This window comes from Rousettus aegyptiacus, unplaced genomic scaffold (genome assembly GCF_014176215.1).
Source record: "Rousettus aegyptiacus isolate mRouAeg1 unplaced genomic scaffold, mRouAeg1.p scaffold_m13_p_2, whole genome shotgun sequence".
NCBI classification, from domain to species: domain Eukaryota; kingdom Metazoa; phylum Chordata; class Mammalia; order Chiroptera; family Pteropodidae; genus Rousettus; species Rousettus aegyptiacus.
The window spans coordinates 112,745,958-112,761,263 of NW_023416295.1; the positions used below are offsets into that span (position 1 = coordinate 112,745,958).

Genomic DNA, 15,306 nt, shown 5'->3' on the forward strand with positions numbered 1-15,306 from the left:
CTGACCTCATGTCTGGACACTGATTCATTCTATGAGGGCTCTAACTTCCCATACAAGACCAGGTTCCCATGTGGACAGCACCCTCGTCCTGCTTCGGTTGTCTCCCCACAGCCACCGTCCTGTGTATGGATTCCTTGTCATCCTGCTTAGGCTCTAACATGTCACGCCTGGCTGCCCTCTGTGTGGATTCCTATCTTGTTCTGACCAATCTAATGCCCTTAAGGACTGAATTTTTGAGGACAAGAAAGAAAGAGGAATAGGAAGAGCAAGGCTTGTATCTTGATTCAAGTGAGCCAAGGGCAGAAGCGTTAGGGTGAACTCATCACAGCAGGGGCGCAAACGCATAGTATGCCCCTCACTGTCAGAATTTATCCCTACCACGTTTCTCTAAGCATCACATATATTCCAAAATTATACTTTTGAATTATATACTTTTACTTTTGATAGAAACTGAAAGTTTAATCAAACATATATTCTACTTTTAACTTTTGAATATTTGGGGGGAAAGAAACTAAAAAACAAAAGTCTATTAAACATTCGCTATTGCACTTCTTTTCTCATTATAAATATGTTGGGATATTCTATTTTTTGGAGCAGTCATTCTCAAATAAGCTATTTCAGGAATTAACCATGAAGAATTTTCAAGGTATTAGTTTTCATTCCTTCTTTCAGACATTCTGCTATATCCTTAGGGACAGGAATAGAGTTAAGAGAAGGAAGAAAAGGCTGTGTAGTTTAGAAGAACCTGAAGGCAGTACTGTTTCAACTTTTCTTTGCTAATATAATAACCATTCTGATCAAAGGAACAATATTAACATGACAATGAAAAATCTAGCATTTGACACTTCATTTTTCTTGTGGTCCTATACATTATGGATTTTTTATGTTAAAGTTATTTTCTTTATCTTACTGCATAGAAAATCTGTGCATCTGTCATATCTGCTACATTGACTACAAACTACTCCTTGTTTATAAGGCCTTCTCGTCAGAACTGCTCTACAAAAAAGCAGAAAACATTTAGTTAGAACAAGTCTCAAATATTATGTTATTTAAACAATATCGTTACTAATTTTAGTTATAAAGGTGATTTAATTAAGGAAAAGGACTCAAAGAAGTACTTAAATAGGAGATGCTATCTTCCCTTTCTTTTTCTCCCAGAAAACAGTCTTTTCTGAAAGTAATTTCCATGTCATTGAAACAAAATATTTAAATATGAGTGAGTTTTAAAGCTTCTTTCATCTTACTTTGTAGCAAAATTTTCCTTTAAAAATTGGATGTTATAGAATGTTTTATAATTAATTGCTTTCTGGTTGGCACACATGTATAAAAAGCTCTGTAGAAATAATATATTAATTTTCTCAAGAGTTTATAAAATCTTGAAATGCCTATTGTTCCAAAGACCCAGCTACATGAATTACTTTGAGGTCTACAAGAGAAATACATAAATATATAAACAAGCAAATAAGTTTAATGGAATTTTACAAAGTTGGTTTAATCCACTGTACAGAGCATAGAGGAGAAGTGAGAAATTATTACATCAGTTGCCCAAAGCTAAGTAAGGAAAAGAGGCCCAAAGGTAGATATGAATTGGGACGCTTATATAAAAGCCCTAGGATAAGAAAGATAGGGGAGATAGGTAGGAAAAATATATTTTTGAGTGAGGGGAGGGTCATGAATCTTGGTAATTCAAACAGGGTTGCTTATTTACTCAGTGTGTTTCAGAAGCTATAAAAACCAAAATTAGGAATAGAGGTCCCTGGAACTTTTCTGAGACTCATATCTGGCCATACTTTCAGTATATTGCCACCTATAGGACATATGTCCAGGCCCTACCTTAATAAGAACATGATATTTGGATAGCCTAATGGGTTACTACACCTATGTCCAACCCAAAGTCCATTAAAAGACCATTATTTAAATTTTATAATAGATTTATACTGTTCCAGAATGGGAACATGGGAACACATTCTGGTGGTGATGGAAACTTTCATTGCCTACACTTCATTGCAAAACTTCCTGTTTTTTTTCTCCTATCTAGACACTCTTGTTAGGTACTTGCTTCCCATTTTATCTTCTAACTGCCTTTAAATGTTGGCTGATATTTCAGAGGCCCTTTCCTCGGCTCGCTCTGTTCTCTCTCACAGACAATGCCTTCTACTCCCATGATTTCAATTACCACAGGTATCCTGGCACTCCAAATATATATTTTCAGTATATTATTTTTTCTTTGGCTTTATCTTTGATATTTCTTTAGGTATAAATTAGTTTTAAATTTTTACCTAATCAAATATATACATAATCTCTGTTTTTTCTTCTTATAATTCTCTCCTCCTGTCTTTTTCCAGATAGACATAGGGCTTAGTCTTTCAGAGTCTTCTTTTCCGTCTTTTCATGCTTAACTTTCTCATGAGGTAATTTCAGTCAGGGAATTCAGTTCTGCTCCAGAGCTTTATACGTGCAGTTTCCACTACTATTTAGAAATCTATCCTAGAACTTCATCCGACTAGCTCTTTCACATGATTCACTTACATTTCCCAAATTTATTTTTCCAGCTCATGTGCTTGAAACAGAACACTTGATCTTCCCCCTCAAGTTCTGCTCCTCTGTAAATCTTTTTTATCTGATTTAATGGAATCACCATTCATCCAGCTGCTCAGATAAAGACATAGGCATTCACTCCTAAAGTGAGAGCTATTGGCAGGTATTATTAGCTCTCTCTTCAAACTATATTTTGAATCTGACCTTTCCTTGCCATTTCCATGTTGTGTGGTAGGCAGAATTCATGTCATAGTACTTGGGTGTCGGCAGTGGTAGAGAAGAGCTTTTCTCCATGCAGTCATTCTGGGGCACTGGCTCATGTCACCGTATGGTTCTGCCACCCTTTAGGACATCTGAATTCTCCATCAGATCTTCTGCATCCAGCCGGCAGATGAAGAAGATCAAGTGTAAAGGATCATGTAAGAGGTTTTTAAAGGCCAGGCCTGGAAGTGGCCTATATTCCTTAGCCAAAGCTCAGTCACATGGCCCTACCAAATTTTTAGGGAGGCTAGAAGATATATTTTAGTTGTCTTTTCATGAAGTAAAGGAAATAGAATTACATGCCAGACTGTATTTCTTTAACTATCAAATAAAGAGAATTTCTTTACTAAACACTTTTGGACATCAACATTTACTTTTTCTCAGAGTCCGGGCTTAGATTCAAGTGATTTCCCTCAATCCTATGGGCTCTTTCCACTTAAATACACATTTTAAATCATATTAAGGAGTTTAAGTCTAATCTAATCAATACTATTTGATTTTATTGTTTTATTTCGTTTGGAAATGTATGAATCTTCGCCTTTGAGGTTTATTTAGCATGAAGAGCAATCAAGTTGCTCTATGTGTGTTATCTTTTTCATCTTTGAAATTGAAAAATAATCAATAAAATATTATACACGTAAAGATTGTTTCAGTTTTCTTTTTCTGATACCTTATAAGGTATCTTAATCTTTATATGGGTATCTTTATAGATTAGAAACATTTCTTTGATCACTATTTCTGTTCCATTTATTCTTTTCTATTTTTTAGAAACACCAATTTGTAGATTTATCTGTCCTAAGTATTTCCTTTTTTTTTTTTCGCATATATTTTGATTTCTATTCTCCATCTTTGTATTCTGAGAAAATTTTTCAAGGTTGTCACTGACTCATATTTCTCTATGGCCAAATCTGTTTTATTCTTCCATCTATATTAGTTTCCTGCAGCTACTTTAACAAATTACCACAAACTGGGTGGTTTAAAACAACAGAAATTTACTCTCCATTCTAGAGGCCTGAAGTTCAAATCAAAGTGTTGGCAGAATTATACTTCTTCCAAAAGTTCAGGGGGGAAATATTTTTATTCTTCCAGTTTCTGGTGGCTTTAGGAGTTCCTTGGTTTGTAGATATATCACTCCAACCTCTTTTTCCATGGTCACATTGCCTCCTCCTCTTCTATGTGTCTAGTGATGAATCTCCCCCTCCCTCTGTCTTAGGAGGATACATGTGCTTTGCATTTAGGGCCCAGTCAAATAATCCAGGATAAGTTCCTCTGCTCAAGATCCTCATCTTAATCAAGTCTTTTGCCATGTAAGGCAATATTCACTCTCACATGTAAGTTAATTTTCACAGGTTCTGTGTATTAGGACCTGGATATATCTTTTGGGGTAGGGCAGTCACCGTTCAGCCCATTATACATTCTTATTTTTAATTTTTAATTTGTCTCTATTATTTTCATTTCTACTGTTTCATAATACTGTGATGGATTTATTTTTCTACCAACTATTCTTAAAAAATTTAGCTATGGCTGCCTATTTTGAGTACATATCAAATAAAACATGGACTAAATTGACTAATATATGTTCCAACCTAGATCCCTCACAGGTGGACTTGTCAATATTTGTATCAAAGGAAACATTGTTGATAGATATTTCAAGACAAAAAAGCCTATGGGACAGTTAGGTGGAAAAAAGAGTAATCCTAACAACTAGAAGTAGCTTTGTCTTATCACCATAGTCATGGGATACCCCTAAATTCACTACTGTTATTAAGGTCACCAAATACCTTCACCTTATCAAATGGAATTGTCATCTCTCCTTCCTCATTTTTTTTTTTTTTTTTTTAATTCTTTCAGAAGCATCTCATGAAGTTAACCACTTTGGGTGTCTTGACTCATGTTCTTTACTTGGCTTCCAAGTTTTCTTACTGGCATTGCTTTGGTTTCCTTTTTATCTTGCTAGCCCTTCTTCTTTCTCTTTTGCTAGCTCCTTTGCCTGAAGTTGAAATATTGTAGTACTCTAAGACTTAGTTCTTAAATTAAGTTTCCATATTCGCTCTCTCATAAGGTGATCTCATTCATGACTGTGACTCATTTCTATCTCGGGGCCTCTACGCACTCTGTTACCTCTACTTAGAAACTTACCCCAGACCTCCATACAGCTAGTTTCTTTTCAGGATTAATTTACATTTCCCATATTTATATTTCTAGCTAATGTGTTCAAACATAAAACACATCTTTTGATCTTCCCTGCGTCAATGGTATCATTGTTTACCCAGTTGTTTGAACTAAAGACATGGGTGTCATTCTAGATTGTGCTATTCCACTTACCCCTCAAGTCAAATCCATCCACCGGTATTATTAGCTCTACTTTCATAATATATTTGGAAACTGACCCTTCCTCACAATTTCTGTTATGGTAGGCAGAATTCTAATATGGACTATAAGCTTTCCCATCCCTGGTATACATGACTTGTATAATTCCTAGAACAGTAAATAGAATGGGCTTTACTTCTATGATTAAGTTATGTCACATAGCACAGATGACCTTAAAACAGAGAAACTAGCCAGGTGGACACTTTAAAGCAGAGAGTTTTCTCTAACTGGTCACAGAAGAGGAGCCAGAGGTTTGAAGCATGAAAAGGATCTGAAGATGGTGGGAGCCATGGGTCAAGGAATGTGGACAGTGTCAGGAAACTGAGAGCAACCCCTGGCTGATAGCCAGCAAGGAAAGGAAAATTCGAGTCCTATAACCACATTGAATTGAATTCTGCTAACAACCTGCATGAACTTGGAAGGAGAATCTCTCTCAGAGCCCCCAGATACGAACCCAATCAACACGCTGATTTTGGCCTTTGAGACACTGAGCAGAGAATCCAGCCACACTGCATCTGGGCTTATAACCTACAGAACTGTTTGTAAATGGGTGCTGTTTTAAGTCACTAAGCTTGTGGAAATTATGCAACAATAGAAAACTAATCCACATGCTAAAACTCTAATCTAAGATACCACAGTCTATAGCCTATACTATAGAAACAATCTCTTAATTACGCTCTCTTCTTCTTTGCACTTTTGTTCCCCTATATTCATTCCTGACACAGTAGCAAGAGTAAATTTTTTTGAGAGTTCTTTTCAAAACATAGATGAGATCACGTCACTCACTTGCTTAAGACTTTCTAATGGCTTTCCATTACTTAGAATAATTCCAAAATTCTTAATATGGCCTATGGTATTCTATTTGGTATAACAGTCACAAGACTCTTTACCCCAGCTCCTACTTCTAATCACAGTTAATAATTTCTCAAACATTTCAAACTCATTTCAAGATTAGGAGTTTTAGGCATGCTCTTATTTCTACCTGAATTATTCTTTAACTATCTTCTTTTTATTTGACTTTCAGCTCAAATGCTAACTCTTTTTGTAACTACACTATTTATATGCCATACTAGTTATTCTGTTTACTTATCTTCCTTTATTTTTATGGTATATTTTATTTTCTAATTAAAAATTATTTATTTATGTGTTCACTTACTCATTGTTTGTCTCCCTTCCAAGACTATAAACTAAATATGGTCAGCCTTTTTTGGTCTTGTTATAGATAGATCAGAGCCTTGTACATAGCTGCTGAGTGCATAAATGGGCTAGTGCCCCAGAGGAACCTTTTCCTTCTCCACCATCAGTGCCTAATTCTCTGAATTTTCAATACTAATTAATAGTTAACTTTCAAAAGTTTCTACATGTAATAGATATCATCCCAATGCTTCTAGTCTTTAGGAATAAAAGGAGATCTGAAGAATTTTGCAATGACTACATTCCAGACTTGTTTTGCATGTCTACATTCGAAGTCAGTCGAGCTTTCCATCAGGAAGGGGCTTTCAGGGTCTACTTTGATGTATTGCTGTTCTGTTGTTTTCCCTATCTGGGGGAATACAATCAGTATTTAGTCTCAGAAGCATTTTATTTTGCAGAAATTCCTTCTCAATACTACTAGCATATAGTCAATTTCTACCATTGGCTTGACATACTGATTAGGATATTTTCTTGCTTAGTAGGATATTTTAATAATATTACTTATAGTATCATATTGACCTGTAAGAAAACTTGAGACTTTCCAACAGACCTCTCCAGAGATGGAGGCTATTTTGGAAGGTATTTATTTCCTGTCACAGGAAGGTTTTCAGATATAGGGTAAATAATCACATGGTAAGTAAGAAAGAATTCAAATTTATGGATAGCTTGACTAGAACTTTTAAAGTACTCTTCTATATCTGAGATATTCTGATTTCTTATATGTATGAGATTAGCCTCAATTAATAATGTGTCTCCGAAGACTAGTCAATTAATAGTGTTCTTCATGTTACAAAACTGATGTACTTCTGAAATAATTCATGCAACAGACATTTCAACATATCTAACCTTTTTTTTTCTTTAGACTTTTATTACTAACATGAGAATAAACTATTTTGGAAAATAATTTAAAGCCTATGCTAATTAGTCCAGATATTATGAAATAATACCAAATTTAAAATTCTTGTAGGAAGTAACACCTGGCTACTCTGTACATAATATCAATATGCCCAAATTATGACTTATTCAATATGAAATTGAAAATATTTCAATATGAAGTCTTTACTATCTTATATTCAATTATTTTATAATTCACAGACATTTATAAGAATATATTGAAAATTAGGAAAACTTAATCTTGAAAAATTTCCAATTTAATTTTACATTCTTTCTAAAATTTGAAGTAACTTACCCTGGTGCATAGTTGCATATGAAAATTGCTGCATGTCTAATATATCCAAGTTTTGAACATGGAGTAACAGCACAACCAACTTTGTGAGACCTGTCCCAAACAAGCTAAAACAAAAATTTCAAGGAAAACATGAAATTTAATTTTAAACATTTACTCTGCCATATTATAAACAATAGTATCTGCAATTCACATAAAACCTTTAACTAAACAATAGACGAAACATGAACTACTCTTCATTTGGATGCAGGTAGAGAATTGTCATGGGTTTAAGAAAGCATTTTCAATACTGTATTTAGAGAAAACTTTAATAGATTCTGCCAATACTGTAGATAAAGAGTTCAAGAAACACTGATCCAGAATAATGCTTTAAAGCCAAAGGAAGGCCCACCTGCTGAATCAGTTTTCAAACTCTTGTTGAATCTGAGAGTTCTAGGTTATTGGCATACAGGAAGAGGGAAAGAGAGGAGAAAAGGTTGGGAAAGAATGAAAGTTGTGAATAGAAGGTAGAAAAAGAGACGTTTATGGAAGGAAAGGAAAAGTAAATCAGGAGTAGAGATAAGTGATTGAATGCTGTTAGCATTTCTCTTCTCTTGTTGAAGAAATTTCATTATAAAATTGGAGTTTGGGCCTCCATTTTAAAAACATGAATAAAAGGGCTCAATTTTTATAGAAGAAAAAGCACATCTTAAATTGGAGTGAAAATATGAGAATAATTAAAGATATTTTTGACAGGGTAGATAGATAGGTAAATATGAGCTAGAGGGAGAGAGACAATAAAGGGTTAAGGAGGGCTGCAAGTCTGCTAGGCAGAATGTATGCAAAAGAATATTGTAATTAAACATATATACAAACTAGATGGACAGGCTAGAGATCTGGTGGCTCCTGGTGCCTTCCTCGTTCCTCCCCGCCCCGTCCCCTCCCCCCTCGCCACGCTCCCCCTCAGTCATTCAACTGCATATGACCATTATATGTTCTTACTCTGGGGGCCTCAACTAGTGTGGGCAAAATTGGCTAACTGAGCATGCACCTACCCTCAAAAAGTCCCCACAGTGCTGGCTTATGACTTCCCACCTACCGGCAGACACCATACATGGCCTGGGCTTGGAGTAGGAGGGTGTATGGAAGGAGTAGGAAAGTCCTGTCATTTGAGGTAGGAGGGAGAAAGGAGAAAGAAAGGAAAGGAAAGGAAAGGAAAGGAAAGGAAGGAAGGAAGGAAGGAAGGAGCAGAATGAATACTAATGAACTGAATCACCAGGACTCGACCCCCCAAGAAACTAACGCCCGTCCCTTCATACCCCCCTCCCTCCCTCACGGACCTTACCCGCCCCCCTCCCTCCCTCCCCCCCCTCTCCCTCCATCCCTCCCTCCCTCCCTCCCTCCCGCCCTTCTTCCTCCTTCTCTCTTTCTTTCTTTTTTTGCTCTCCTCTCTCTCTCTCTCTCTCCCTCCCTTCCTTCCTTCCTTCCTCCTTCCTTCCTTCCTCTCCTTCCTTCCTTCCCTCTCCCTCCTCCCTCCCCCTCTCCTCCCCCCTCCCTCCTCCCTCCCTCCCTCCCTCCCTTCCTTCCTTCCTTCCTCCTTCCTCTCCCTCCTCTCCCCCTCCCTCCCCCTCCCTCCCCCTCCCCCCTCCCTCACCTCCCTCCCTCCCCTCCCGAAGGAACCCCCCCAGAAGAAAGATCCCCTATGGCCCATATAAACTAGGACCCTCAATTTCTCAGTGCACTCCAATCAAGCTGCCTGTTTGGATTTTCTCTCAAGTGAACTTTGCTTGCTTTACTTAATAAAATCGCTTCTGTTTGCTACTTTTTGCCTGCTGTCTTTCTTCTAGCGTCGGACCTCAAGGCAAATCTTTCGTGGGCGATCCAAGGACTGATCACGCACTCACACAACACAGTCATCTAAGCACTAGTAACATTCCCAGAAATCCTCTGTATGGCTTTAATATTTCTATTCTTTCGAGTTACACAAAAGTACTTGTTTTGTTTTGCTAACTCTGTGGGGTATAGAAGAACCATTTTGGTTTTCTTTTCTCTTTATCTCAAGCCTTAGTGGTTTTAAAAATTGATTCCTAAGGAGTGATGCATTAAGAGAATAGAGAAGAGAATGTCTGCAACAGAGTTAGGTCAAACATAGGAAACAAAAATGTTTGAATACTAGAATTACGGAGTAAGAAACGCAGAGGAGTAGGTCAAAGAGTAGACTTGGGTTACTGAGAGTACTGAAGTCATATTAAGTCTACCTTTGACATGAATAAGACAGTGAAGAACCACTATTACTTTTCAGAAGAAAGATCAAACTTTTTTGAAACATAATTCATTTGATGAAACAAAGACAAGTTCAACATGAAAAAGTTCCAAAATTTTAAGTTCTACATAAAACATAGCATCTGATTGAAAAATAATATTTTAAATCAGTATGGAAGTTCGTTCAATAATTTCTTGATTCTTGATACAAATATTTATTGAAGACCTAAATGTTATATCATTGTGTAGAGAGTACACAAATGGGAAGACAAGGTCCCTGCCCTTAGTGTAGTATCTTATACAGATGATTTTAAAAGAATGTGATGTGTGAAATAATGAAATTAAGTACAGGAAATAACAAGTGGTTCAGTATTCTTGGAGCATATAGTGTAAAGGTAGATGGTTAGTTTAGACATGAGACAGGGAAATACTATTAATTTGCATTTTAAATGTTTTAATCAATCAGGTATATAGTAAGTAGTATGCTTACTGATCTGTGCAAAAAATTAAGATTTTTACTTATGTTTATAGTCAATGATTTAAAAAACAGTTTTTATTTGATGGTTTCTCACTTCCTTTTCCAGTATGCATTATATTCAGAAAAGAACCTTTCATCTTTGGATATGGAGATTAATTTAAAGGAATGTTTTAATCATATAGTTTACATAAGAGATGGGATTATAGATAATTTAATGATCTAGGACTGATAAAAATTTTGATTTTTTAGAATAATTTTACCATTTGAGTTTATTTATAAAATTGAAACAATCAATAAAAACTTAGTAATAAAACAATTAAGGAGTCCATTAAATTAATATTATAGAAATTAGATACCTGTAAATAATGAGAACAGTCACCAGAGCAACTGTTATTTTCAAAAGTGTACTTTTTCCTCTCTGCAAACCAACTTCTGATAGCAACACTTGGAGTAAATTCATTTTCAGGGCCGGCCCACATATTTTCACCAATACCATTAAATTTAGGATGGGCCATATTTAGTTCTTCTAAATAAACATTATGCTCCAACACACATCTTTTTCCCCAGGCTCTAGCAGTCCGTGACAAAGCTACATCCCAAGTCTGAAAAAAAATGCAAAAAGCAAAGAAAACAAAATCATAATAATGAAGTTTTTTGTACTCTAAATTATTTTCCTTGAGTTTTCATAGATAGATTTAAGAAAAACAATTTTAACTTTGTGCTTCTGGGTCTTGTTTGTGGCATTTCTATGGGAAAAATTTCTTTGACATAATCATAAATGAAACTATTTTCTGAGACCAAGGACTATGCATACATATATTTGTAGGTAAAAAATCAGATTGTTAGATAATGCAAGTGATTATAATACTATTAAATGTAGTCTATTCAGACTGTATAATACTCACGTGGTATCTTCAGAATATATATTTTTAATCTCATGCCTTTTATACATAATATAATCATTTAAAATAATTATCTAAGAACTATTTATCAAGCACTGATTTTATGCAAACTATTGTATTGTAATATGAAGTCAGGCATAAATTTTATTCCCTAGTCGCTTATTGTTGGGATAACAACCTGGGATATTATATATGTATGTATATAAGTATATATGTAAAATATATACATATAAACATTTTAACACATAGTGGTAGTTAGTAAATGTTATAAAAGAGGCACATGTAAAATTTTATGGATATTCCCAGAAATGTGATAAAATTTCACAACATGCTGCTCCCTGACTAGCTATCTGGAACTATCCAGAAATGTATACTTTTATCATTTTTTAGAGGCTCATTAATTTCATTGTTTAGTTAAGAACAAGAACAAAAACAACGCACATTGAAAAAATCAACAAAATAGCTGTAAAACCAAAATGCTAAGTACATGTTACAGTGTACCTGAAAGTAAATATTTCTGAAAACGAATACTAAGATTTCCTTGAGTTTTTAGTTAATTTCACACACACACACACACACACACACACACACACACACACTATAAAAAATGTTATACAAAATTAAAAAATCAGGCCTTTAGAATACTTCCCAATTACTCCCCCGCAAAGGTAATCATTGTTTAAAAATTGCTATGTAAACATTTTTCCATCTCTATACACACACATTCACACCTAAGATACAGATGGATATTTTAAATGGGTATTTTGTGATTTTTTCCCTTGCATTCTTGTAATCATATATACATAATAGTATCGGTCTGCAACTTGCAGTTTTCACTTAGATTATTCCATATTAGCACATCTATATCTTCATAATTTTTGCAATTTCTACCTAGTATTCCATAGTATAGATAGCATATAATGTTACCAACTCTACTATTAGTGGCCTTTTAGATTGGTTCTCATTTGCAAACATTTCATGGATCATCCTTCTACTGCTTTATTTTGCATATTATTTATATACCACATACTTACTATGTATCAGTCATTCTGTTATTTATGCATTATTTCACTTAATGTTCAAAATAACCTTATGAGGTATGCATTTTTTTTTTCTGTTCCTCAAGAAGTTAATAGAAACACAAACAAGTTAAGAAGATTTCATATAGCCACTTATAGTCAGTAAATTGTGGAGCCTGAATTTAAACCCAGGAAGTCTAACTCTCAACTCCAAGTTCATAAGTATTTTACTTCATTGCTTCCCATGACGGTGTGCAAAAGTTATAATACTTACATATTCCTTTGTTCGACCTTAAAATTACAGTTGTATTTTCAGAGACTAAATTTTCTTCTTTTTAAAAAATTATTTAATACAGTGTTATTAACTATGGTCACTACCCTTTTACCAATTTCTTCCTATTTTCCTCATCCCTAGACCCTGGTAACTACTTTTGTATTCTGTTTCTATGAGTATTCTTTTTCTTTTTTTAGATTACACGTGTAAGTAATGCCATGTAGCTTTTGTCTTTCCCTGTATTTCACTTAACATAATGACTTAAAGGTCCATCCGAGTTGTTGCAAATGGTAGGATTTCCTTCTTAGGGCTGAATAATATCCGTGTGTGTGTGTGTGTGTGTGTGTGTGTGTGTGTGTATCCCACTTCTTTATCCATTCATCCATTCATAGATACTTAGGTTGTTTATGTATCTTGGCTATTGTAAATAATGTTTGGATGAACATGGGAGTGCAGATGACTCTCTGAGATCCTGTTTCCATTTCCTTTAGATATATACCCAGAAGTGGAATTGCTGGATCATAAGGCAGTTCTACTTTTAATATTTTGAGGAACCTCCATCCTGTTTTGTTTGGGTGGCAAAATTATGTGCAGAGACTGACTTTGTTTTGCTAGTATATTATTGAACACAGGTTCACTGTGGGAATTATAATGTATTTTAATAAGCTAATAAAAAATAACATACTCCAAAACAATGATAGTTTAATTACACTATTGTTTCAGGCAAGGGGAGATGAAGGGAATAAAGTCCAAATTTAGTTGTGTAAGTTTTACCAGTTAGTACTCGGGAGAGACAGCTTTAGAGCTGATGTCCAGCTGTCAACAAAAAAAATGAAAAAGTCTTTTGTTGGTAGAGCTCGTTGCTAGAGAATTATGGCACTGGCGTTGATGGGCAAATTGATTTCTTTCATGGCGCCACTGTATAGTTTTGGCCACTGCTAGTAAAAGAGTAGCAGCAGCTAATGCCCCAAAGGTCATCAAAGAGCCATTTAGGTCAGCAGAGTGGCCTTGCTCAGACTGAAACTCTTGGATAGTCCTCACAAACTCTCAATATTTATAGTCTAAATGTCCCCTTACCATTATTGCTTCTTTAAATGTTTTTTGATAAGCCACCAGCTTTTAACTGTACTCAATATAATATTCCTTTAAAAATATTCATATAATAGATATCTACATATCTATATATCAGGGACACATGTGTCTGCTATATTTTCTATATTTTTCTTTATGTTTGAAAGATATTTACAGATTAGAAATACATAAGCTTTAAGAAGTTTTATTATGCAGTATTGTGTGTTTATTAATTATCAGAAGGGAGGCTACTCTTTGAACTTGGAATAAACGAGAAAGGGGGGAATATAACTAAAACCCAAATATCCCCAAATTCTATGATTAAGTTCAAAAGCCAAAAAATTATCTTGGAAAAAACTATCTTCAGCAAATAGAATTAAATGCTAATGTTTGTAGGAGAAAATATATAAACAGAAGAGGAACACACTGACAAAACCAAAGGAAAAGAAAATGAACAAGAATGAACTAAAATAGGACCAATCAAAATAGCATTTAAAAATTAACATTAAAATGAAGTATTGTCATACATCATGTAAATTAAAAATATTACATACTTAATTTATTTATCCCATTTTTGGAATTTATCCTAAGGAACTAATCCAGAAGGAAGAAAACACTTTGTCTAGGGAGATAGTCCTTGTAATATCATTTATAATGTAAATTGGAAGCTAACTGCCTGATAAAAAAATTATTTACCTAATTAATTTTGTAGTCATTTTTAATGACAATCGCAAAGACCCCATAGCAACAAGGGAAGAGCTAATGAGATGTTAAAAAGAAATGAGGGGGTGGAGGTGTGAATGTAGAAGAAGTACAAACAACGTTGTGAGAGAATGCAAAATCAGGGATGGATTAAGGCGAGATGACTGAGACACTCCCTCGGGAGCAAAATTTAGAGTGGATACAAAAAACTCAATAATCGAGGTCAATAATATTTTTAAAAGGGAAAATTAGTGTAAAAACATTCCCGATGGAAAAATGGGATCTGAATTTTCACTTGCATCTTGATCGAGTGTTTCACTCACCGCTCCCTAATTCAAGACCAAAAGTCCTGTTGTTTAAATTGATATTTTCATCAATATTTTTGCGCTGATTTTTAAATAAAACAATAAATAAATAAACTATCATTTTTTCGAATTGAAGGCGCCCTAAATTTTGCAGCTCAGATGTGTGCCTCTACTCACCCTAGTCTCAGCCCTGTGTAAAATCTTGGTAATAAATATGTGACAGTGGTACATATTTTTAAACCCAAACTAAAAGTGCGTCTCCACGTGATCCTTGAGCCTCAGAGCAGTGGCCCAGGCTTTATGAGGCTTAGGGGGCCGTCGTGACAAGGGTTGCTGGAAGTTCGGGCAACCGCCTCAGAGCCTCACCATGAAGCGCAAGTTAGCCCCTCGGGGAATGACGTTGCCTCTGAGCTCATTGTGGAGGTTCACGTACTCATTGATAAAATCTACGTCCTCTTCGTGCGGCAAAAATTCCGCGCTCAAACTGGAAGCCAGAAGCAGTACCCAGGACTTGCACAGCCACAGCTTCAAAACGCCCCCTCGCGTCAAACGAGCCGATTGAAAGTACCCCTCCAAGGCGAAGAGCCTTGAGGCCTCCATGGTCCCCGCGGCCGCAGGAGGCCAGTGCGCACGCGCCGACCCGCCCCGGTGACCCGCCAATCTACGCGGCGGTGCAGAGGGACAAATGTGCGGGGGAAGCCAGGACTGCAGGGTGGGGAAAGCTCTCTCCAACCGTGGACCGAACTCACCAAAGAGGCTTGAGCT

General features: G+C 35.6%; 1 protein-coding gene and 1 long non-coding RNA gene across 2 annotated transcripts in view; one reads left to right on the forward strand and one right to left on the reverse strand.

Annotated features, from left to right (window-relative positions):
- Window positions 1-15,306, forward strand: part of LOC107500334 — a 43,950-nt gene that overhangs the window by 18,122 nt on the left and 10,522 nt on the right. The gene's annotated exons all lie outside the window — the stretch shown is intronic.
- GLIPR1L2 (GLIPR1 like 2) lies at window positions 882-15,141 on the reverse strand. Its single transcript, XM_016125438.2, has 4 exons — window positions 14,908-15,141; window positions 10,625-10,870; window positions 7,553-7,656; window positions 882-996 (listed from the first exon to the last, which is right to left on the reverse strand). The coding sequence occupies exons 1-4, from the start codon at window positions 15,139-15,141 to the stop codon at window positions 882-884; spliced, it is 699 nt and encodes a 232-aa protein (XP_015980924.1).